We start from the raw sequence: 26,175 nt of genomic DNA, 5'->3' as shown, positions 1-26,175 counted from the left end.
AGATCCACTGAAGGGAGGCAGTAGAGGAGTAAAAGGTACTCAGTTTTCATTGCTATTACATCAGGCAAGATAGTTTCCAGAGCGTCTTCATAATAAGTAAAAATAAATAACTTCAGATGTAGAACCTGTTATATGCTCATTAACAGGTATCTTTTTGGCTGTGGATGAGGAGGATCCCTTTCAAGGAGAAGGGGAGTGTAGATTTGAAGATTTTAATTCATATTTCAATACCTTTCTTAGGGCCATGGCTTGAAGTATTGGGGTGTGCTGTATTAGTGCATAAAAAATATCCAGGTCTAGTGGCATTTGAATAACAGTGGCAAATAGTTTGTTTGACCATTTTCTCCCATCAAATTTTGACTAGATTTTCAAATAAATCATTCACCAATATGTTTTCTTCGTGATTTGGTTAGCTCAATAGCCAGGTGAACAATATTCTTCAAACAAATTTCTCACTTTTTCCCCATCAATCTGCAAATAATTTATTCACAAATACTTTCTACATGAGACAGCCTGCTCTAGCCAGGACAAATCAAGGTAATTTCCTACTCTTTTGATCAAATGCCAGTAGGACTTTATCTTGGACAGCTCAATAGAGACAGGTTTTAATGCATAATACATAATGGGTAAGCTGAATTTTTCTCAGTTCTTTGTGAGCTCTCTGCTATTGCCCATATTTCTGTTCAACTACGGAGAGAGGAATGACAGAGGGGCATATATTTTCCATCCAGGTACGCTCAGAAGCACTTCACAAAACCGACCGTGCAGCTTCGAGAGCGTAGGGATCACATCAGCCACAACCATGATGGGGAAGCCCCTTGGCTGGAACATGCAAGCTGTTTAACAGAGCAAGGCGAAATACACCAAGTGTCGAGGAGAGGAAATGAAGACGAGCATTGTGCCCACCCCGAAACACGTGGAATTTGGCCAGCACGCTGAGGCTGACATCCCTAGCTCTTGAGAAAAGTGTCTTTAATGAGTAGCCAAGACACAAGACGGCACATCCCCATGTAGATGTCTCCAGGACGACGCTCGCTCTGTGGTTCCCTTTCCCCAGGGTTCTCACGCAAGCAGTTTGGAAGGAGCTGACAGTCCCCTTCCTGCCCTTAGTAGCTGTTGTATTGCTGACGGAGCAGTTGAGCATGGCCTCATCTGCCTGCCTGTTCTTCTCTTTTGTTGTGGAGAGCTTATGGCTACCACACACCAGCAGCAAGGGGCCTCACGTAGCTAAGGCAATGGGACCAAAAGATTTCTCCTCTGCTTAAGGTTTGCAGCCAGCAATGTGCACTGCACGTGAGCAGCACCTTTGCAGCCTTTTTTCCCTAAACAGCCTCCTGGGTCCTCATCAAGGTGGGTCCCTTGCAGTCCATGCTGTATGTGGGCCTGCTACGCAGCCGTCTTGGCTCTGTCCTCTGCTGCTCAGACAGTAAAGTGATTGAACAAGAGCTGCTTATCCATGTTTGTCAGGAGAAAAACTTTGCAAAAGCTAGCAAGTATGTGTCAGAGGAGTGATTGCATGTGGATTTCTTTAGGATCGGTGTTTATTCATGTTCATGCACATACATGCATGCATAATAATGTGTTTAATCTAACACTTCAATCTTGATCCTTCCCTGAGAATCTCCTGGCTAATCTCCTTATCCCTGAACAAGAGATGCCTTCAGCCTATGCATTATGCAGAAATCTAGGTATGAAGAAATGTAGGCAAACGTTTCTGCAGCATCATCAATAAATGAATTATATGTGGTATCTACTCAAAACAACAACATGCTGAACACTGAAAGTCAAATGGGATGCCTCCCTGAGAAACAAACATCCGACCACATATTTACTCTGCATCTCATAAATAAACATGGAGAAAGCACAAAAACAGAAGAAGATATTTGTCTCGACTTTATACTTGGAGAAAGCTTTTGACTCAGTCTGGCTCTTATAGCTGAACTACACAAAATGGAACTGGCAAGGGGAAAAAATGACATAATCACATACATGTAACAATCCATTGAATCTAGGACACACAAAAAAGAGAAGAAAACAGGCTTTGAAGGAGAAGGTAGACTAACACAGCGGTCAGCTTCAGGCCTGCTCTTTCTGTCATCTATGCTGGCGATTTATCAGCCTCAGAGAAACGGTGCTCAGATTGAATGCAGGATCTCAAACATCTGCTTAAATTGTCACGGCGTTACAAAATGTATTTTAGCACACCCTGCTGCAAGGCCGTGTAGTGAGGAAGGAAGAACATCGGTGATGAATGGCAGGATAACGACGCTCTCTCGGAAAACATAGATGCAGAAAGAGACTTGGGGATTCAACACGGGTAATGGTCTCCACAAGTTTTTTGTGCAGTGTAGGCAATAATGGTGTAATTCCATTTTCAGGTATGTGAGAAGGGGAAAACCAAACAACGACTGAGCAATGATTTTCACTCTGTGCACAGCATGTGTGTATAGACCACAATGACATCGTATCCAGGGTGGGTGCCTGCAGGTCAAAAAGCACTTAGAAACACTGGAGAGTCCGAAAAACACTGCAGTGGCTGAAACTGAATCTGACAATGAGAGGCTTCAAAGAAAACAATCTACTCAGTTTAGCAAGGAGAAGTGATAGGAGCACCATGTATAGTTACTTATCCATGAAAATGAGTTGGGTGTGCAGTTCTGTAGACAAAGGCATAACAAGTTCTGATGTCTCCGTGTTGAAGTTAAACAAATTCAACCTTGAAAGAAGCAATTTCCTAGCAGCAAGGATAATTAAACATCGGAATAGATTGGTAGGTGGAGTAAGGCACTTGCCATTAATTGGAGTCTTTAAGACAAGACGTGTTGTCTTTCAAACTCACTTTGATCCAGTTGCTGGGAAAAAAATCTATGGCTTGTGTATACGGGTCAGATTAACAGGTTACAGTGGCCCCTTCTGTCTGGAAGTCTAACCATATGGGAGGGAAAGCGGTCCTTACCAAACGCGAAGTAAAAAGCGTGAGATGACACTTGTTGAGAATACCGCACACCGCAGCTCAGGATGGCAGGGGTTCACCTACTCTCTTCACCAGCGTAACTAACAGTGCATAGCAGGGGCAATGGGGAGTTCCAAATTGGACGGTCACAAGGAAAATCTTTCCAAGGCCATAATGAAAATCAGCAAGTCACTGTTGTAACTTATCAGCGCTGCAATTCAGGTCCCGGTTCGGTGATCCTCAACTAGTAACAGAGCACAGGCAACAGGGAGCACAGAGCTAACGAGGACTGGGGCTCCGGCAAAATCAGTGGCCTTGTGTAGCCAGTAAACTTTGTGTCCGTGACTGCGTCCATGGCTACATCCATGTGTACGTATCAGGATCGCTGCTGCAAGGCTTAAGAGGCACAAGGCGATACATTTTCAGGACTAGAGTTTGATGAAGGATCAGTAGTTTAACAAGCATGACGGAAGCTGACCAGTAAGGGTGAGAGATCTTCTAACCTGTTTTCTGAATTTGACGTAAGGGACAGGTCTTGGTTTACAGAAGCGATCTTTTCTAGCGAAGAAAATACGTGTTTGAATGGTGGCCAAAGGAGGAGGTAGAGCAGAATGATCGGAAACAGGCAGCAAGAACAAACAGGCATACAAGGGTATTGCAAACACAGGTGAAGATGGTCTTGTTTTGTTTCGGCAGCCCTCTCGCAGTCACGCTTGTGCATTCAGCCTCACTAGGGGTTTGGGAGCGCGGAGAACTTTGGTGTGGACGGGACTAAGCGTTCCCCAGGTGCTTCATAGCTGCAGCTCTGCAAAGAGGTCTACTGTGTGCAGAAGCTCTGGTAGGTTGGAGGTGGAAAGTTCTCCTCATCGTTTTCAGGAGGGTCTTGTTTCATTCCTATCAGGCAACACCCTCTTTCCTGTAAAGCGTTACAGAATGAATAGCAAAGTCTAACCTAAAGCCCGGCCTGATAACCATGCCCAGTTACGAACACGCTGCGCACACACTTCCTGCTCATGCGAGCAAACAACCTCGCCCCAGCCAGGGCACGCTCAAGACCGAGGTGCGCTGGAGACGCGACAACAAAGCCTAAATCAGCCACGTTGCATGGGACCGGCAGCCCAAAACCGTGCAAACGCTCAAGAGGTTCCCTGCACACAGAGATGCGTAGCGCGGCTCCGGGCTCCACCGAACAGCAGGGAATGGGGCAGCCCAGAGGGAGCCTGGGCAGCGGGCAAGGGGAGCAGCCATCTTACAGCACAGGCGGCGAGGGGAGTGAAACGGCGGGTGACCCTCCGGGCTGCCGGAGAGCAGGCCAGCGCCTCGGGTCTTTGTACAAACAAATAGGAAATTAAATCCCCAAGTAAACAAAAATCTCCGTTTTTTGGGGAGGAAAGGCGGTGGGGTGGTGGCAGCAGCCCCTCACCGAGCAGAGCGGGAAGGCGGGCGTGGGAAATGATGCCCAGCGCCCGCCACTGCCGCGTGTGCGCCCGTGGAAGGGTGGACGGACACGAGCGGGCCCGCTTTCCAAAACCATGCGTGGATGGATGGGGACAGGAGCGGGCCCTGCGGCGAGGGCGGTGCGAGGGGGCCGCACGGGGGTGTGCGTGGACAGGGGCCGGGGGGGGGGGGGGCCGTGCGCGGGGTGGCTGTGTGCGCGGGTGGGTGCGTCCGTCAGGAAAGCGGTCACCACCGACCGCAGGCACCAGCAGACCCCCAGCCCGCGGCAGCGGCGCCATGGCGGCCCCGCGGGGCGCCCCGAGCCGGGGACCCGTCCCCCGGCGGGGCCTCCCTCCGCCCGGGCACCGGGGCTCGCCGGGGCCGCGTCCGCGGGGCGGCGGCGGGAGCCCGGGCGGGGAGGCCGGGGCCGGCTGCGGGCGGGGCGGCGTTGCCCGCCCTCCTCCCGCTCAGGGGGTGGGGGCCGGGCCGGACCCCCGCGCCGCCCCCGCTACCTGCGGGCGGGGGCGCGCGGGGGCGGGCGCTGGGGAAAGTTTGTCTCTGTGGTTGGCTGCGCCGCGCGGTGCGGCCGGTCGGGGCGGGCGGGCGGCTCCGAGCGCTCGCAGGGCAGGCGGGAGGCGAGCGCGCTGCCGCCGGTCCCCGGGCGAGGCGAGCGTGCGGCGGATCCCCCTCGCGTAGGGAGAGGCACCCGCGCAGCCCTGCCGGCATGGGGCACCGCGGGGAGAGGGCGTCCTGCCTGCCGCTCCTCCTCCTCCTGCTCGGTGAGCCCCGGGGGCTGCGCGACCGGGGGCACCGGGGAGGGCGGCCGGGGGGGGCGGGCCGGGCTCGGTCACCTCGCCCGCAGGCAGCGAGGGAGGGCCGGGCCCGTGGGCGCGGGTCCCTCGGCGGGGAGGAGCCGCCCGCCGCGCCGTGGCCCGCCTGAGGAGCCCGGGCCGGGGCGCTGCCCGGCGAGGGGCGGCGGGAGGCAGGGCTGCGCCGTCCCCCGGCCGGCCGGGCCCTTTCGCGGGCCGCCCGCGGGCGTTAGCGGCTGGCGCAGCCCTGACGGCCCTCGCTGCTCCCTCCCTGCGGGGGCCGGGGCGCGGGTTGCTGCCGAGTGTCGCCCCGAAAGTTTAAGGGGCCTCCTCGGGGGGGTGGGTGTGTGTGTGCTGCCTGGCGCGGCCCCCCCGTGAGAGGGGTTTCCACAGGCGCCGGGGTCCCTTCCGAGGCGACCTGGCGCGGTGGGCTGCGGCCGCTCCCGAGGTGAGGGCGGCGAAATTTCACCTGGCGGAGCGATCCAGGGCGGGGGGAGACGGCGGGAGCGGCCCCCGCGCCCTGCGGTAGCGGGCCGGGCTCTGGGCGGGCGGTGCTGGGGGGGGGGGGGGGGAAGCGGTGCTTCTCCCGCGCCCTCCCTGCCTGGCGCTGCCCCTGCCGTGAACTTCTGCTGCTGAGGGGTGACGGGTGGCCGTGTTCAGGGAATTCTGTGGTGGCTGTCGTTGGCTTCGCATGAGGCGTTGCTCCTTCCCCCTGTCAGCGCCAGGCAGGCAGCATGTGGAAATAAAGACCGTAGCAAGGAGTCTTCACACGGGTGGGCGGTGGGTTTTAGCTTTGTGCTCTCCCTTTTGTTTTTTTTGGGCATTGGACTTGTAGAATTGTTGCTAAGGCTGTTACAGAAGTAGCGGTGAGGAGAGCGTTCTGGTGAGACGGTTATGCGCGGTGTCGAAGCGGTTCTGTCTCAGCTCTGCGCGGTCAGAAGTACTTCAGGGGCCGGCGAGCAGGCATGCCCCACCAGCTACTGCGCGCGGTCCTTGAATCGGAACACTGAACTGGCTGCAGGTAGTAAGCGGGAGCCGTTTCCACGTTTGGGGTGGAAGGAGTGAGTAAGTAAAGAGTGGCCCAACGTCACGCTGCGACGCTCTTCTTTAAACAAAATTCTGTTTGCTGGCTTAGTTTGTGCTTGTACTTTTGACATTCCTATGAGTAATTCTTTTTTTAAAGTCTGCCAGGGCACTTTCCTCGTGGTTTGGCTGTTGAATCTTTCATAGCCAGGTCTGCAGAGTGGATAAATAGTTACAGTTGAAAAGTCAGCTTCCTAAAGCGGGACTCATCCCAGGCGCTTTCCTGAGGCCGCTTGCAGGCAGCGAGGCAATCGGGGCAGAGGGGTGTCTGCCTATAAGTCAAGATTGTACCACACAAAGGCGTCCACTGTGCTTTCTCTTACTTGCGGCTGAGGTTAGTCATCTCGTTTATCTTTACAACATAGGCATTCTGCCAGCTGGGGAAACGGTGAAGAACTGGAGAGAACACCTTTAGTGTTTTTGTTTAGAAACAGAAAGGGAATAAAATTTTTCAAGAGAATGGTTTAGTAGGACAAGCGGAAAATCATGACTCTCAGGTACTCAAGGTCACGCAGCAAAAAATAAAAACATTAAGGATGATGTGCAACAGGAAAGTTGTTTCCTCCTTAATTCCAAATGAAATAATTGGAAGATCTTGATATGTGCATGCACAGATATCTGGCCACTGTTCATGATATAGTTTGTCTGGATGTTCTGAGTTGCCGTTTGGTGGTTTTTGTTTTTTTTTTTTAATTGGAATGGTGCTGTTAGAATTGAAAGTGCTTTTGTGTGCAGGAATGAAAAACCCTGAACTTCAGACTTACTTGTGTGTGTTGTGGTGTGGCTATCTTCTGCTACCAGTACTTGGTAACTGCTGAGATATTCCAAATGTTAATAGGTTGGGAAGATGGTGTTCCTCTCACTCTGCATGGGAAAAGTATGGTTCTGTAAACATGTGTTTTCTAGCAGCTCATTATTAAAGAGAGAGAGAGGTTGGGGCTTTTTGTTAACTAATGTGCTGTAAGTGTTGAGAAATCGTTCTATAAGGGAGGTGGAGGGAAGGCGTTGTAGCATAGAAGAGTTCATCCCTTGTGTGTACTTAGACTTGATTGTTTTGTTCAGATCTTTATGAAATAACCCAGCAAAAGGACGCAAATGGCTGAAGTATTTGGCTGTGACAAATAAGAATGTTTTCTCATCCTTTCTCCTCGATCTAGTACAATTATAAAGTGTTTGGTAAGGAGATTGTAGATCCTGAGATTAAGGTTTGTGCTAGTCTCTCTCTGTTCTTCCCTCCTCTGGTGCGCTTAGATCCTGAGAAGAGAGGGCAGCACGAGGGCATTTTGCACTGCCTGTTTTATGTGTGATTTTATTCTGCAGTCAATCTGCCTAATCAACCTTTGAAATGCTCTGGAAACAAAAACATCCCTCCTAGGACAAGACATCCAAAAACCAAAACGGGTATCTGGTGGTTACTAGGGCTCAGACTGTAAAATAAACAGTAAACTTGCAGCTCCTGGATTTTTTTTCACCCCTGTTTTTTGTTTGAGATTTTCAAGGTAAGCATTTCAGTGTATCTGACAAAAGCTGTTTTTTGTTCAAATGCTATGGGGCTGGAGGAGAGTAGGTACACAGTGGATCCTGGGGGAAGCCCATTGATGATGGGTTTCCCAGAGATGGCCGTTTTCTTCCTACCATTTAGACCTGTGTGACACTCGCTGTCTGCTATGATGAAAGTCAGTTCTAGCATGCCAGATCCCCAGGAGCCTTGTGTATACATGAATAGAATGGTTTCCTACAACTCATATCTGAAATTCTTCATTGTTTTTTTTCTTTTCCTCAGAAGCTACAACAATTAGTCATTTGAATCAAGGTTTAATTCAAGCTCTGCAATAGAAAGCTTTTGGTAATTAGTGTGAGTTATTGTGATCATGAACTTCAAGGAAAAGTGTGCTTTAATCTTTCTCTGCATTTGCAGCCGAAGTGAAAGCATTAGAAAACAAGAGAGCCTCAAGGTTTAGGTCAGGGAGATGGTGTAAGGGTGATTGCCCAACAGAGCATTCAAGGTGTGTTAGAGTGGAAGCTGCCTCCTGTTCTCTTGCTGGTGCCTGCTCAGCTGCCAGTGAGCCCAGGGCTGGTGCTGGTGGAAGAAGGCAGGCTCAGACCCTCGCCAGTACTTGGAGAAGGAGCTGACAGGCCTGCCTATCTGTGTTGTCACTTTTGAGGTGGTTAAAAAGGCTCCCAAAGGGGAAATGCTGGAAAGCCTGTCCTGGTCTTAGCAGCTGCAGACTGCTAAGGCAGTGGAAGCACACAGTGAGCATTGGAACTGGGTTAGTGAGGCACTGAAGGGCAGGTGGTGTTGCTGAGGAGGAAGCACTTTCCGTGTGGTTTTGCCATGCTGATGTATTTTCTTTGCGTGTAGGCTCTAGGAAGACGTGGGAATCAAAGGGCGAGCAGTGTAGCGAGTGTTTTTTCCTTTGCATCCTGTGTTCTTGTGGGTTGGCAAATGATAGCTTAGTCACCTTTTCTGGCTCTCTTGCATCTTTGTAGGTTCCTGTCCAGGGCTCCTTTTTAGGGAGTCTGGATGCTTTTTCTGAAATACTTTGACCTTGTTCTCCAGGTTTCTCAATGGCTACATTTCAGCGTAGCAACAGCTTGCTCTCTTTAGGTAGCCTCTGTTGTATTTGGCTCTAATCCCTGAACTGAGGTATAAACCTGCCTGAACAAGATTTGAAATGAGCAGTAGGGGTCATTTAAAAATGCAGCCACATGCTTGATTAGAGGGGAATGTACTCAAGAAATAACATATATCCATCTATCTAGCTGTATAAACAAACATTCAGGGACATTTGAGATTTCAACCTTCCCATGTAATAAATTTATGAGTTAATTTGTTTTTGTGTGGTTGTTTTTTCTTGTTGGTTTTTTTTTCCCCAGTCTCCATAATCCTTGTCAAACACTTACCTGCAAAATAGACTGGTATATTTTCTTAGTAGGGAAATGGTTACCTGTCTCAATAAGATGCTTTTAGAAAGTGAACATTTCAGTTGTCTGTTTTTAAATGTCTTTCACACTGCTATTTTTGTGTGTGAAGTTTTGAAGGAGGAGGAGAAATAGACATGTTACCTGAAAGTGTGAATTCTTTCTGATTAGGTATAGAAATCAATCACTTCAAGTTGGAAAGAACTTGAGGAAAACTTTACTAATATGAGCTGGATTTAAATAGGGGTTATGTCAGTGTCTATCAAGGTCTCTTGAAACTCTCAAAGTTTCAAAAGAAAGATACTAGTTGGAGTATGAAGTAAGAATCTATATCAGAATGCAAAGAAAAAATATTTTTAATATTTTACTGAATATTAAAAATATTCACTTTTACTGAAGATGTTGCAGTTTCCTCCGAGGCCCGTGCTAGATATCCTGTTTTCTTAGAAGATTTGCAGTAGTAAGTGATAATCTGTTTTCTACAGACCTATAAGCTGAAATTGTCTAGGCTTACCAATGTTTCAATTTCTGTCCAAGAATAATAAGCGGTTTCCTGCATGACCCTAGTTCCTAACCTGAATAAGGTACCCCAAAACTGGATCGAACAAGACAGGGTGAGACTGTGAGACTCCTGCCCTAAAGAAGGAATGAGCTTGTCTCAATGAGATACTAAGCTCTCCAATTGTCCATTTTTTTTTGTCAGTTGATTCTTTAGAAAACCTCAAATTATAGCTTTCTTCCAAGGCTTGAATACCAGCTGAGAAGTGCTTTAAAAATAAGAAGATAAACTTCTAATACACCTTATGCATCAGGTTTTGCAAGGGGCAGAGGTATGTAAGATCAGTTTCAGACCAAACTGCTTTTGGGATTGGATGATCTGAAAAATAGCTGCTCGGATGTCAAAAGCCTTGAATGATGTCTTTCCAGATCATCAGCATATCTAAAATAAGACAAGAAGCAAGACAGAAGTTACAGAACTTACATGTTTCTTAGTTTTTGAAGTTTCATATCAGAAACTGGCTTGTTCATTTACATGTAAGCTTTCATAATTGTAAAGCATAACTGATTTCTTCTAACTGAAGTCCAAGACAGAAAAAAAGGATCGTCATTTTTGTCTCTGGAAGAGGTTTCAAAGCTGGATTTCCAGTGGAAACTATCACCAACTTGAACTATGGCATTCTAACTAGATTTAAAGCAAGCTAGCTAGAAGGTAGAGCCAGTGTTGCTAAATGCCTTTGAGTCTTGTAAAGTTATGAAGTGGTATGGTAAAGCTGGTAGATTTGAGTCAATTTAATTGTCATGGGGATTGCTTGAAACTTGTGGTAGGCTGTTGCAGTCAGTGGTCCTTTTCATTACACTAGATGAGGCAAGTTGCAGGGAAAGTCTTATGTGACAGGGTCAGAAGAAGCAGCTTGGAGAACAGTATCTTTTATATGCAGCAGTGGCAAAATACTGCTGCAGAAATATGAAGAATTGCTGAAGCAAGCTGAAGTATTTAGTGATAATCTCTATAGCCAGATGGAGTTTGCATGGATCCTCTAAAGGATCTGAACTGTTAGCTGAGCTATGGAAAGAATAGGCGAGTAAGACACAGAATTCTGTACAGGATTTCCTTTAAAAAAGGATCGGAGGATGGTTTTTTGGAATTGACTTGTGAACTTCAGGAATGAGAACTAATTAAAGACTAGCTCACAGGCAAGCTCTCTCAGCTGCTGATCGGCAGGGCTGCCAGCAATGCCTGTAGTATATCTGCTTGATACTTTTTGTTATGACGACCATCTCTTAAGTTGTTTATTATTCTGCAAGACTTTAGACATTCATGCTGAAATTTTCTGGGCTGGGTGTCTACCACAGGTTGACTTTTTTTGTAGGAAATAGAACCCTACCCCGCGCAACAAATCTCCAAGATTTCCAGCTGTTACACTTGGGAAGGGAGCGGGGAGAAGTTTTTTTGGTGGTGTTTTTTTTTTTTTTTTGATTCTCACATGTTCTGACTAATTCTCCTTCCCCACTCTCGAACAGATAATAATCTCATATGCTAACCTGAGAAGTTCTAGCATCTCCATACTGTGGAGCAAGAGCTGGAAATTTGGCTGGAGAGTTAACTTTGCATCAAGAATGTGGCTTTTGCTGTTCTTATGAAAAATGTCCAAATTTGGCCACATTATAAGACTTGGAAAAGTATCAGTTTGTAAATGTTGTGTAGGGAATTAGTCTCAGATCCCGAGAGAAAGCACTGTCATTTCTTTTAAGGTGTCAAAGGATTACAGCTGGAATTGGGGGCAGAGAAGTGGAAGCCTCCTTTTTATTCCAGTTTCAGACTTCCGTAAATGTGTTGCGAAGCCCCCCCCCCCCTTTTTTTTTCTTTCTCCTTTCTCCCCCTTCTGCTAAATTGGCCAGTGCTGGAGTAACATACTGGTCCGTGTGGATCGCTGATTGTATCTGCTGTGAGAGTCTGCTGCTTGTAGCACAGAAAGTATATACATCATCTTTCTTGCATGTGGCTTTTAAAAAAAAAATCAATGTAAACTTTATGTGCGGTTTTTAACTTTTGTTCTCTGGCTTCAGTTCTTCTCTCAGGCTTTTTCCCAGGTGTCCCCCATTGTCCTTTACTTCATGCTGGCTGTAAAACAACTGCTGCTGCTATAGTTGCTCTCAAAAAAAAAAAAAAAACAACTTATGCCACTCTTTTCTGTTTAACAGGCTCGATTAGTCTGGACTTGCCTTTCTGCCGACTTTCTTAAAGATGTGGTTTAGCTATGCTGCTTAGTGCTTGCTTCATGACTGCAATTTGCATGCGTTCATGCTTTTTGAGTCACTCTTTTCTTGCCATATCAGTAGCCATTAAAAAGAGTTTGGTGGAACCATTACTGGGGGTCATATTGGTCAGCAAGAGTCCAGTTCTGACAAAGGCTAGCTCTGCTTAGGTTTGCAAGTCTTAAAAAGAATAATTGCCAATGTAAAAGACTTTGTTTTTGTTCATGTTCCACTGTTAGCTCCAACTGCAGAGATTTAGCGTTGTGTTTCAGTCTTTGATGCAATGTGGCTGTGGGGAATCTTTGAGCGAGCTGTAACGGCATTGTTCTCCTACAGGCATTAAAATGATTGTTGCAAGAGAGGCATCCACGGGGACCTCTGCCAGCTTCTTATTGATGTGTTCAGTTTCATCTATTGACACACTACCCTTCATTATTACACAGTGAATCCTGTGGCAGTGGAATTTGCTATTAAATCTGCCCTGCAAAAGAGAATTGGCAGGAGCTGCTTTCAAAGCAGCGTGACCCCTGCGTTTGCAAAGAATAGCTTCTAAATATGAAACAGATGCTGAACTAATAGAAGATGCTTCCTAAATTTTCAGGATACCAAACATAATAATTTTGAGAAAAATTCAGAATTCACAGAATTTGTGAATAATCATTTAATTTTAAATACCCTCTTTTTCCAGAACCATATGTCTAATCAGTACCTGTATTCATTTGTGCTTGAATATAGCAAGTAATACTGAGGTGAAAATAGGCAATTATTTGTTAATGGAAACTGTTAGAATAAGCAGTGAGCTGTTAGTCTTTCTGTCAGTGCTCTAATCCTCTTCCGAGTGCAAGAGGGTGGGTGAGGTGATGCATCTTCCTTTGACTTTTGCCATTGCCGCAAACTATTTTGTGCTCTCAGAGCACCACCCGTAATATTTACTCAGATGTTACAACCTCCACCATCTCCCAAAAGAAGCATTATGTTATGTAGAAGCCCGGTGACGTACTGTGTATTGGGAGGTGGTGTCAGTGGATGGAATTTATGTGTATGTAAAGAGCCTTTATGTTGTGTGTAGACTGTGCTTGTTCATATTCGGGTCATACGGAGATTTAAATTAATGCGGAGTAGTAACTCTATTGCATCAACCTTGTTTCCCCTTGATCTCAGGGTTTTGTTTTAGACAAGGTATGCTGTACCTTTTGGCTTAGAGAGCTTAGGTACCTGGAGCAGGCTTCATCAGTGAGAAAATGAAGAGCATGACAGCTTATCGGAGACAAAATCACTCTGTGATTGTCTGAAGGTGGCAAGGTAAGCCTGGGTCTTTTGTGTCTATCACAAAACAGGGTTGAATGGACATGAAAGCTATTGACTAAGCCCTGGTTGCTGGCAGCTGTATTGATAGGCACCTGTCAATAGTTGCAGAGACATCCCTAGGTTCATGGGTTTATTTAAAAAAAAAAAAAAAAAAAAAGGGTAGAAAATAGCATCTAGAGCCAGGAGTCAACGGATGCAGAACTGTGGCTGTTGGTGGAAATTAGGGGTGGGTGAAGGAAGGTGGGGAGAGAGTACTGGAGCAGGACACACTTCCCAGAGAGAAAGGGAACTGGAGGAATAGCTTGTTTAAAATTGAAGAATGATTTAAAGGTGTGTCTGCATGAGGTGGTGTTCATGAAGAAGAGTGTGGCCAGCAGGACGAGGGAGGTTCTCCTTCCCCTCTACACTGCCCTGGTGAGGCCTCATCTGGAGTACTGTGTCCAGTTCTGGGCTCCCCAGTTCAAGAAAGATGAAGAGCTACTGGAGAGAGTCCAGTGGAGGGCTACGAGGATCGTGAGGGGACTGGAGCATCTCTCTTACGAGGAGCGGTTGAGGGAGCTGGGCTTGTTCAGCCTGAAGAAGAGAAGGCTGCGAGGGGACCTTATAAATGCCTACAAATATCTGAAGGGTGGGTGTCAGGAGGATGGGGCCAAGCTCTTTTCAGTGGTGCCCAGTGACAGGACAAGGGGCAATGGGCACAAACTGAGGCACAGGAAGTTCCGTCTGAAAATGAGGAAGAACTTCTTCCCTCTGAGGGTGACGGAGCACTGGAACAGGCTGCCCAGGGAGGTTGTGGAGTCTCCTTCTCTGGAGATATTCAAGACCCGCCTGGACGGGGTCCTGTGCAGCCTGCTGTAGGTGACCCTGCTTCGGCAGGGGGGTTGGACTAGATGACCCACAGAGGTCTCTTCCAACCACTACTATTCTGTGATTCTGTGATTCTGTTGGAGCAGTTATCACCAAAAAACACCCTTGGTGAAAACCACAAGTTTCTCGAAGCTCTGCAAGCAAATCTTGAAATACCCTAGTTTTCTAAGCCAAGTTTTCTGCTCACAACTGGCAGGTAAATAGAATATCTAATTGTAGACTCCTGCAGAGTTTAAAACAAGGACTGAAGTGTGATGCATGTGGCTGCGGGGTATGATGTAGCATCTGAACTGATGCTGGAGTCTGCCTTTTGAGTCTGACAGGGAGGGGCAAGGGGGAGGCTGCAGTACTGTGAACAGAGTTACTGGGTGGGGAAGATGTCCTTCCAAAACAGCCGAAGAACAGGTGAGACTTCAGATGGTACCCTTGTTCCTGCTCATAACCAGAGGGCACAGGGAGTGTGCCTGTTTCAGACTTTGCCTCATAAGGATCAACGGAGATAGGCCAAAGCTGCTTAGGAAGGAGCCGTTAAAGGTGATTTTAAAGTATTTCTTGCTTACCCTTCACTTGGCGTGAGAAGTCAGCTTTTGATTTGTGTGTACACAGAGAGATTTTTCTCCCTGTCTGAAGCTGTAGAGAGACACCTCTTTGTGCATCTGGGCAAAGGCTAGTAACCTACACATGGATGCAGGGCAGATGCACTGGGCACTTCTGTACCTAGACTTGTAAGGTGGGTGTTTTCTTGCTTTAACAATTCCTACCCAGAATAAGAAACTAGACCCCTTACAGCGCTTTCATGGAACATGCATATGCCATCAAAGTAACTTCCTGGCTTCTCTCTCTTCTGTGTTTTCTTCTGTTGTTGCAGTTCTGGTATTGGTGCCTTGGGGTAAGAACTCACTTGGCATAGGTGGATTTGGCCAAAGTCCACTGTGAGTACTGTTCTCACATGAGTGACAGTCTGGGGTCAGCAGTAACCCTCCAGTGTCAGAGCTGCCTTGTTGCTGTAGGATCTTGCTTGCAGTCCAAAGTGGGACTTTGGTCAAGTGACTGGCATAAGTACACAGACGTTTCTTGGAATTAAAGCCCTGCAACTGAGGTTTCCCCCTCAGAGGAGACTGCCAACATGAGACATCCTGTGACTGCCACTTGAGCTGAAACAATCTGTTCAGAGAAGTTGTTTGCTGGGGAGGTGATCAGTCAGGGAGCTACAGGGTGAGCCTTGAAGAGCAGGCTGTGCATGGGGGTGGGAAGATGTTTAGTGGTTTTGTCAGGGAGAAGGCAAGGGCCCAAGCTGCAGATTCTGTGAATGGCATAGTGATGAAGAGCACTTACTTCATGCTGATGATTTTTTCGTCTTAGCCTGGTGGCGGAAGCTCTTTTTTGACCTTGTGTGCACAGGACGAGGGGTAAAAATAAAATATGGTGCCTGGGGTACCTGGGTGTGAGGAGAGGGGGCCATGGACTCATAGGAGATCTAGCAATGTTGTATGCTGGACCTCCTTAGGACTTAGTGTTGAAGGCCTGTTGAGAAGACTGATTGTAGGTTAGGTATTCTTTTGCCTTACCGCCTTGCTTAGGTGTCAAACTCATGTTGACTGGGTTAATGTGATGGACAGCTTTGAGCTTGAAGCCTTGTGCTGATTGTCAGAGGACAAAGATACCTGACAGAAGGGCCCATGTTGTGAACTGGAGGACAGATAATCTCAGGGAGTTTGGTAATGTGAAGTTAGAGCTTTCTGCTTTGGAGTGTGCGGGTATGAATCGAGCCTCGTGTCTATCTTTTGCTGGGCCTGTGTAAAATGAATTGCTGGTTTTGCTTCAGTTGAGTGAACATATGTCTGCTGGCCAGAGCAAAATAGCAGCAGGTACTGGTCGCTCCCTGAACAAGGCTGAGTGAGCTCAGTACCCAGTTTCTGATACAAACCAGCCAGATGTAGGTTGACTGTGACTGACATACGCACATGGAGGCTGTCAAGGGGACAGCGCTATTTGCCCTGTTCTTGACAGTTTTGTTTGTGTGGGTGAGCAAAAACTTTGGCCTTCAAAGTTGTTTCAGTGCTGCTCAGTACTATTTAACATCACCACTTCCCTCTGCACCTTCCCATCAATTGCTGTTTTTACACACATTAGAAATTTGAAAGGAATAATTTCGCAATTGCTTTCAATACATACAGCAAGGGAAATTTTTAACTTGTGGTAATTAATGCCCTACCTTTAAGACCTACAGTTAGTCCTGGATGTATGCCACCAGATAAGAAATATCCTGATGATTATTCCTGTCTGTTTAGCAAGACCCCTAAATGCCTCACAGGCAGTACCCACTCTCTTGTGATTTGGTAGAAAATTTGCTCTTGAGTGTTACGTTTACGCTGTTTAAAACGGATCTCTAGTATTTCCTCAGAGGCAGTGTGTGGGTAAGGCATGCTGATTTTGGATGCCTGCTCTCTGAAGATGTGCAAAATGGAGTAAGTATGGCTACCTGTATTCTTGTTCTGCTGTGGCATTCTTTGAAGATGACAGGTTCATACATGGAGTGTAGCTGGGACGGTTGGTGGGAGCTTGCGGGGATCTGTGGCTCTGCTTCGGTAGCCTCTGCCGCGGGAGCTGGAGCCTGTCTCCTAGCTAGCCTGCCTGTACCGAGATGGTTCTTCTTCTTGAGAAAGACGGCATGCGTGCTTTGTATCGAAATAGATAAAGGGCAGTGAATACCCACTGGGAAAACTGAATAGCATTCATTTAGACAGAATTCTGCTTATCTGGTGGTATGTATTGTTGGCATTTTTAGGAGAGTGGAATCTCTCTTGCCCTCTTTCAGAACATCTGTTTCGGTGCATGAAGTCATCTTTTGCCTGTCTTTTTTTCCTCCGCTTAAATCCACTTTTACCAAAACAGTCTTCTCTGTAGCATGAGAAGTATGAATGCCAGCAAGGATTTTGTCAGGTCATCCTTGGGTGTTTTGTTCTGCGGGAAAGTCATTAATGGTAAAAGCACTGGAGTGTGTACTTCTGATAGGGCAGAACTGTGAGTGGCTGTGGGACTTAAGCTGAGCTGAGACTGAGCTTGTTGATGCAGGGCGATAGCAAAGGTATAACTTGTGCATATGCAGCTTCAGAGTTCCTCACTCCATCTGTCTCAGAAGAAGGACCTGTATGCCGTCTCTTCTGAGTGCGTCAGCTGGTCTGGTGAAAGATTTCTAAAGAATATTTCCTTAAACCATTATGGTTACATAAATGCTGCTAGATTAGACAGTTATTCTGTGACTTGAAATTATAACTCTGATGATGATTTCTGCCACATGCATGCTGAATTTTCTATTGCATGGAAGCTCCTGTCACAAGTCCTAAGTAATAATGAAACTGGAGTTTAAAATCAAATAAGTTCTAAAAGTGAAATAGTTGGCAGAACATTCTTTGAAGTTATGGTGATAGTCATATTGAAATTCCACTGTCCGTCTCTGGATTCTCCCCCCCCCCCCCCCCCAGCATCATCTGACTCCCAGATTGTTGTACAAGTTTTTTTATGTTGAGACAGAAACTAATTGGAATGAGTTACTGTTTTCTTTCCCTGTCCTTTGACATTTCTGGCATTTAGGGAGGAAATAGGGACAAACATTTAACTGAGTGACATCCAGGCTTAGCAGGAGCTTGTGAAGTTAGGCTGAAGAAATCTGTCGCTTTTTTCTTCCCTTTTCCAGACGGGAGTTAAGTACCCTCATTTTAAACGTTTCCTGCAGAATGTTTCTTGTGACTCCAGTACTGTCTCATGATCTTAGTCTGGCTTTGATATCTGCAATTCAGCATTCAACTGTTGTGCATTTCCACAAAAATACATAAATGCTGAAACAGTCCATAATATAGATGTTAAATTTGTTATTAACTTCCAGTGTTGACATTCAAGGACTTAGCTTTTACCTCTGCTGTTGTTTCAGGCTCTCTTCAGATAACTTATCACCTTGGCTCACAATATATCTGCTTGTGTGGCTTTCACTCAGTTTGGGCTAAACAGTGTATAAATATGTATCCTTCCTGTAGCAAATAGGGTTCTGATTATAATCTCAGTTGAGTTCTGCTGCTTAACAGGTGATCATTTCGGTGATAACCTGCTGACTGACCATGCCTGTGACTCTTCCCTAGCAGTCAGCTATACATACACTTTTTTAAAGCGCTTATCAGCTAGGAATAAGAAGTGTTTTTGATGATTTACAGCACCATACCCAAGAGCTTTCTTTTTCCAGAGATTTTGTAATCTGAATAACGTGATGTGAGTACAGCTTCATTAGAATTGTAAAATCCCATAATGATTAGAAGGGAAGAATACATCCGCCAGGCAGATTAATGAAGATGGCTCTCTTCATCAGTAGAGAGATTTTTTTCAATAGAATCTCGGAGAATTCTGGGAGATCTCGCTGATTGTACTGAGCAACTGTAGGTGATGGACAGATAGTGAATTTCTTGCATTGAACTGCTAATACATGAAAGTACAGTAGTGTGAACAGGGCAAGCAAAAATACAAATACCTTAAACAAAACTGCCCAGGGAAGATAACTACTTAAGTGTTAAATTGAATATTTTTTTTTTTTTAAAAAAAAAACACTAGTTCTCTTTAGCAAAGAGGATCTCATTTTACGATAAAGGCAGAGAGTGCTTCTTTTCAGTCTTCTTTTCAGGGAGAGACTGGACTTCTGTACTTTAAGACTTCCTAGCAATCTCTTGTCCAAGGCTTATTTATTCCTTGTGAAAGGAACAAAGGTCTTGAAATAATCTGTGTTTTGTCTGGGGAAAGGCAAAACCTGATCTAGTTGTGTGCTTTGTACCCTGCATTTTGACTCTTAGTGTAGGCTTAGGCTATAAAACTACAAACAGTGGAGGCATTTGTAGGCTGCTCTAGCACCGCATGATGGCGGGTGCTCTTCTGCTTGAATTCTTTGAAATGTCTTAATTTGATGTTGTGGATTTTAACTGGTTTAAGCTCCTGGGAAATGCTCTTCAGATCATTAATCTCCAAAAATCTGTTCTTATTTCTGAAAAAATAAGTGGGGAGGCAAGGGTGAGGTGAGAGGGAAGTTGTATAGTTAACTAGAGCTCTGTAAATGCTGCATGTACCTTCTTCTCTTAGGTCTTGGCTAGCAACAGGAGTGCCTTCTAGGTACTTAGTTACTTTCTTATAACAGTGATAATACTGATTGCTCTCTAATAATAAACAAGCTTTGTTATAGGATAGTGCTATTAACATGATTTATGACTGCCATACCAACAAGAGAGCCAAACCCAGATGATTTTGTGATATAGTAAAAGAAAAAGTGAACATGGACTATAAATGGTACTTTGAAGCTTTAAAGTACGAATTTACAATGAAGAAATTAAGAGAAATAAACAGTTTTGTTATATTTATATATAAGGGCTTGTCAGTCTTTATGGTTTGTAAATTGTTGTGTATTGCTGACATTAGATGTGGCAAGATACAGAGCTGCAAGGAGGATCCTTTATTTTTAAACCATCCATTGAGAAGTCTGACTGTGTGTATACTGTGCCTCTTTCTGAGTGTTAATGAAGGCATAAGTACTTTTCTTTTGCCCACTAGGGCTTAGGTATAACACTGACTTTTTCATGCAGTGCTATCTTTTCAGATGTTATCATGATGCATGAGAGCAAGGGGAATTTCCTGATATTGCACAGCATTCAGTGCCATTCTGGCTTATCCTTTTTTTTTTGTTAATGTTTGAGAGATCAGGCTTTTGGTTCAGTTTTTTTGCAACCTTGAGTACAAGGCCAGAGTGCCAAAAGAACACTTCTTGGGTAAAGGTTGATGTGGTATAAATGTATTTCACATTTCTGTTTTTTTTTTTTCTATTTTCTTACGTATGGGTCCAGGTTTTGTGTTTGCATTTTGAAGGATATGTCAGTTCATATCATCTCTGGTGAAGAGATGATAAGGCTGGGTGAATAGGTCTGCTTGACTTGGCTTCCAGGGTATGTTCTGATAAAGGGATCAGGGCTGGTTTTGCATGTTGGACAACAACATGTCATGTGCCAGCTTTCTGGGCCTAATCAGAAGTACCTCTGGGGTATTTTATCTGTCCCTGTGCATTGAGCACATCTCCATTGTTGCCCTAGGGCCGTTTGCCCTCGATTGAAGGGGGCAGTTCAGGGAGACACCTATTAGCTAGAAATCTCAAAGGTGCTTAAAAGGTACTACTAAGAATATTCTCTCAAAGTTCAGAAATGTGGACTGCTAATTCTAGTGTCTGTGGCCAAGTCCATCTATGGCTTTCCGGGTCAATTTTAACACCCTTGATTTTCTAAATTGGTGGTGTACTCTCCACTTTTTATGCTGCTCTATATTGTGTATTGTTAGACAACTGCTGCATTTGTACCAGATATAATATCTTTTCAGCTGATGTTAAAATTGCTGCTTTGCAGTAATATAGTGGCTGGTAGAGACTTCTGAGACTTAATCTGCAGTGCACTATGGCTTTTGCAATGGGTATTTGGAATTTGCAATGTTGTCTTTAGTTCTCACGCTACATATCTGTAGCACTTCAGGATCCAGAAAATGGCTGGCATGCTGTCTGTTGGGATGAAGTTTGGCTGTAGAATCTTTTGTTCTGTTGAACAATGTACTATGGGACATAACTGCTCTTCCCACCGTAGCAAATGTGAGGATGCCTAGGATGAATGCAATCTGCTGTCTGTTTCAATGTAAGCTGATTGTAAGTGTTAGTTACTGAATAATTTCAGGATGTCCAAGTTTCATGCAAATGTTAACAGCTACTTAGTTTGTACGTAGGCTGTTTTATTAAATAGCGTAACCTAGAACAGCACTGCAAGGAGGCTGGAGCAGAAGAGAAACAATTAAGCCTTCTGCCTCTGGGCATCTTTCAAAAACTGTATTCTCCTCCTCCTGTTATTTTAATGTCATGTTGGTTCTCTACCCACCTTTCTCTCTTGTTCCATTCTCACAAGGATTCTATACCTTTTGATTTTTAAGAGTTTACTTGAAAATTCTGTTCTTTCATTTCTTTTTTTTTTTTTTTTGTCTCTTCTCACTGCTGGGCACAGCCTAGTCACCAGCCTGGGTGCTACGAAGGAGCAGCAGTAGTAAAAGGGTGCTTCATCCAAGCTCCTGCTTCCTGAAGCTGTAGAAAGAGAGCGAAGGGTGACACCAAAGATCCGTTCAGCCTTGTGTCTCGCCTCTGACAATGGCCAAGAGTGGATGCCTAGAGAAGAGTGAGCACACCCTCTTAATATGCTAGGGTATCATCTCGTGATCATCTGTAGCTTGCAGACTTCTGAAGTTAGAGGTGGTATCCTCATGTTTAGCCTTGGATATTTCCTCTAAGAGTTTACTGGCTCATGAGTATTGCATTTGGCTACCTCTGAAGTTTTGTCATCTGAAATGTTCTGGGTGATGGTGCATATTAGCTGATCTCTGTGTGTTAACTTTCCCTTTCTCTTTTACCACCTGTGGTGTTTATCTTCCTATACACAGCATGCCAATGACAGCAGCAAACCAAATACTTCTGAGATATATCTTAAAATGTTTCCTGTTATTTCCAGTTTTATGAAATGTGTATTTAGGCATACTTATCTGAAAATTAGTATCTAGTGACTGACAAACTTTACCAAGGCTCCCAGCATTATTATGTTGTGATTCAGTCTTTTTATTACATGGGTGCGTGTGGGTTTTCTCACATGTCTAATGGCATAAAATTCTCCCCAAAAGCTTAAATGTGTGTGACATTTCTGTAGTGCTATGTATTACTCTGTGTACCAGGGAGGCTATTCGATGTTGGTTGTAGAGGTAAGAGTAGATACTACTGCAAATGCTGCGTGTTAATCAAAACAGGTAACAGGGAAAACTTGCTGGCGTATAATCTAAAGGGAGAAAAGACTTTCAGTTTGTGATGGGGAAGATGAGAACACTGCTGGACTTCTTCAGCCAGGTACTGAATTGATGAACCTTGCTATTCCGCTACTGGGGGTAACAAAATACCTGCATTGAATACAGGGCAAGGTTTTCAGAGCTGATGGAAGGCTTGAGGCTGTGAGCATGAAGCTTTACCAAGACACTTGGTGCCGCAGAAGGTTAATGCTCAGGGTTTTTGAAAAGTGAACCTCTTAATTTCTTGAACTAGCTAACTTTGGTTACAAGAGTGGAGTGTTTCTTTTTTTCTGCTTGCTCTAGAAGGCGCAAATACAAAGGAGTTTGTTTCGCTCCAGCACTGGGGTAACTGGGGGTGAAGATAGAATCATAGGTTGGAAAAGACCTCTAAGATCGAGTCCAACCATCCACCCAACACCACCATGCCTACTAAACCATATCCTGAAGTGCCACATCTATACATTTTTTGAACACCTCCAGGGATGGTGACTCAACAGCCTCCCTCGGCAGCCTATTCCAATGTCTCACCACTTGGTAAGTAAATTTTTCCTAATATCTAATCTAAAGCTCCCCTGATGCAACTTGAGGCCATTGCCTCTCATCCTATCGCTAGTTATCTGGGAGAAGAGACCAACACCTGCCTCACTACAACCTCCTTTCAGGGAGTTGTAGAGAGCAAGAAGGTCCCCCCTCAGCCTTCTCTTCTCCAGACTGAACAGTCCCAGCTCCCTCAGCCACTCCTCATAAGACTTGTTCTCCAGACCCCTCACCAGCCTCGTTGCCCTTCTTTGGACATGCTCCAGCAACTCAGTGTCCTTCTTGTAGTGAGGGGCCCAAAACTGAACACAGTACTCCAGGTGCGGCCTCACCAGTGCCGAGTACAGGGGCACGATCACCTCCCTACTCCTGCTGGCCACACTATTCCTGATACAAGCCAGGATGCTGCTGGCCTTCTTGGCCACCTGGGCACACTGCTGGCTTATGTTCAGCCGGCTGTCGACCAGCACCCCCAGGTCCTTTTCCAGCAGGCAGCTTTCCATCCACTCCTCCCCAAGCCTTTAGCGTTGCATGGGATTGTTGTGACTGAAGTGCAGGACCTGGCATTTGGCCTTGTTGAACATCGCGCAGTTGGCCTTGGCCCATCGATCCAGTCTGTCCAGATCCCTCTGCAGAGCCTTCCTACCCTTGAGCGGATTGACACTTCCACCCAGCTTGGTGTCATCTGCAAACTTACTGAGGGAGCACTCAATCCTCTCATCCAGATCATTGATAAAGATGTTAAGCAAGACCAGACCCAAAACTGAGTCCTGGGGGACTCCACTTGTGACTGGCTGCCAGCTGGATTTAACTCCATTCACCACCACTCTCTGCGCTCGGCCATTCAGCCAGTTCTTTATCTAGTGAAGAGTACACCCATCCAAACCATGGGCAGCTAGTTTCTCCAGGAGGTTGTTGTGGGGAACAGTGTCAAAGGCCTTATGAAAGTCCAGGTAGACAACATCCACGGCCTTTCCCTCATCCACTAGGCGGGTCACCTGGTCATAGAAGGAGATCGGGTTGGTCAAGCAGGACCTGCCTTTTGTGAACCCATGCTGGCTGGGCCTGATCCCCTGGTTGTCCTTCTTGTGCCCAGTGAGCACACTCAGGATGAATCGCTCCATAATCTCGCCCGGCACTGAGGTCAGGCTGACAGGCCTGTAGTTCCTCAGTTGTACCAGGTCCGTGTCTTGCATGAGGTAGCTCAGCTCTCTGCTGGTTTCTGAATCTCATGCGTGCTGCCCACATGCACATACCTGCCCCCTCATTCCAGAAAGTCTCCTCGTTTTGTCCAGTGAAATTAACCTTTTAGTAAATTAAACAGCAGCCACATACAATACCATTTCCTTTCACGTGTGAGAACAGCTTTCTAGAGGTAGAACTCGGGGGCATAGATAGCTAATTACACAGATATTTTGCATTCAAGCTCTCAGAGGCAGTGAATGCCAGCAAATTTTTGACTCTTGCATGCTTTTTTGAAAATTTTGACTGTTGAATTTGTTGAGCAGGGGTAAGCAACACTGTGAAGTGCGGGTGGATTTCATATCCTAGCCATGCATTTGTTCATGGCTTAGCTCACATTTGTGATTTGGAGTTCCCATTTCCACACTGAAGTTCAAGTAAATGTGAGCAGCCCTGTAAGTATCCTTTAGGAGCATGCAGGCTGCATCTTCATTACCATTTTAGTTGGGGTGAGGATTGAATTTCTGAGATGAATCTCCTCACTGTCCCACTTTCTGCACATTGCTTTTTACTGGGAAGCAATCTGAGTGTGCAATTAGGATTCCTTTGGATGTAACTGAACCAAAAGTGTCTTTAGGAGTGTTACCTGCTGTGCTTCAGGTGCCCTTGGGTCTTTGGCCTATGGCACTGAACCTGGTCCAATGCAAACCCTCAAACATGCATAGTGTGTTTCCTGGGGCCTCAGCACCAACTGCCCTCTGCAGCCTTTTTTCCTGTTGGACTGTACCCAAGTGCTAAAGTAGTCAGCTGTACTAGTCTTAAATTTCTATGTGATAGGGGATAAGCTTTTTTGCTTTTTAAATATTAGTGAAGTAAATAAGCAGGCTGTCTTGAGTTCTACCTACTGACCTAATACCTTATTCTATATTTTCAGGAGTCTCAATGCAACCAATCAGAATGTTTTCAGTGTTGTTTGTGAAGCTTTCTCCTGTCTTTCCAGAACTATCGATGTTGGTATTTGTCTCTTGCAAATAATGAAGAGTGCTGTGGCATGCCTGCTTTTAAAGCCAGCTGTTTTGCAGACCCATCTGTGGGTAATTTTGTTTGATGGTCTATGTAGGGGTTACACAGACCCTCTTAAAGACCTTGATTGGATTCCCTGTGTGCCTTCTAGATGTTGCTTTATTTCCCTGACCTCCCATCTTTTTCTTAACTGGATCTCTTTCCTCCTCTTGCCCCCTCTGAATGGCTAACCCTCTCCTCTTTTGCAAGAGGGAAACAGTAATGTAAGGAGAGATGTATCTTCCTTAAACAGGGGTAATTGCATGCGTCCACACCAGACTAGCTGCCTTTTCTGGGGCAAGAGAGTTTCTCATCATCAGTGCCATAGCAAATAATAAGAGCTCAGCAGCAACAAGTACTGTAAATACCTTGCAGTCCTGTTCTCAATTACAGAATTAGTTATGTAAATCTTGTATTAGAGGAGGAAGAGCCCTGGTGTCTCTTAAATCATACTCTGTATGTGCACGCATGCGTATAATTCCTCCTTGTCTAGGAGAAAAATATCTATGCTCCTAACATGCAGACTCCGTAGAGATTAGCATACTAAACAGTTTTGCTCTGCATGACCTGAAATTGGCTTTCAAGTACTAATTGGATCTATGGGCTTTGAGAGAAGGGGTTAGAAAACATTGGTCTCTGGTTTTCCAGGTTGCAGCCAGCCATGTGGATATGATGGTCGTGTAGGTGCCCAAATGAAGTTCTTGTTGGGGGGGGGGGGGGGGCAGGCTCCTGAGCTAAGGGGGCACGGGTTGATAGAGCACAAGCTAACTGTCTGCTTTGCATTTGCTTATGTTGTCTTTGCCTAGGTGATACAGTGAAATGGGCACTAAGCCTGAAACCAGGAATGCCTGTGATCTGATTGTAACTGTTCCTATTCTACTGCATGAGTCTGGTCTAGTCAGTTAATCTGTCCAAGTACATCTTCTGCAGCCAAAGAGCTGGCAATAGCTGTGCTACTGCATTTACCTTTGTATGCCGGTAAGGCACAGGTGCTCGTTCCAATGCCATAACATCCATTCTGTGTGCGTCTGTTGTTGGCATTTTTAATGTGGCCGCTTGCTTGGAGATTATTTATGGTGAATATGGGAGTGTTGGGTAATTAAATTACAGGTGAAAAGGATTACTCTGTAAACACTGAGATCCATCCCTCCACTGGCTCCTATGGCTGCAAATCAATTGTCAAGCGTAGAGCCAAGGTGGGCCAGGGCCATATGCTGCCTTGTTCAGCAGTTCCAGCAGCCTTGCTGCCCGGCCACCTCCTTCCATAATCTCTCACAACAGCAGATGCAGAGTGAAGCTGCCCTTCGGGATTTGAACCAGAGAGTCTGCGAGCCTAACGTGTGTTGGGCTGTGTGGTGTTGTGGCTGCTGACTT

The 26,175-nt window shown here is 45.8% G+C and overlaps 1 protein-coding gene across 1 annotated transcript in view; it reads left to right on the top strand.

Moving 5' to 3' along the window:
* Window positions 1-5,053: 5,053 nt before the first annotated feature.
* Window positions 5,054-26,175, top strand: part of PTGFRN (prostaglandin F2 receptor inhibitor) — a 72,048-nt gene continuing 50,926 nt past the window's right edge. The window contains exon 1 of the mRNA XM_075434482.1: window positions 5,054-5,169. Within this exon, the coding sequence (XP_075290597.1) occupies window positions 5,115-5,169 (55 nt within the window). The 5' untranslated portion in view covers window positions 5,054-5,114. The remainder of the gene's footprint in view (window positions 5,170-26,175) is intronic.

Source organism: Opisthocomus hoazin, chromosome 1 (assembly GCF_030867145.1).
Source record: "Opisthocomus hoazin isolate bOpiHoa1 chromosome 1, bOpiHoa1.hap1, whole genome shotgun sequence".
NCBI lineage: Eukaryota > Metazoa > Chordata > Aves > Opisthocomiformes > Opisthocomidae > Opisthocomus > Opisthocomus hoazin.
Note: the sequence above shows the minus strand (reverse complement) of the source record. Positions and strands in the feature narration are given on the sequence as shown.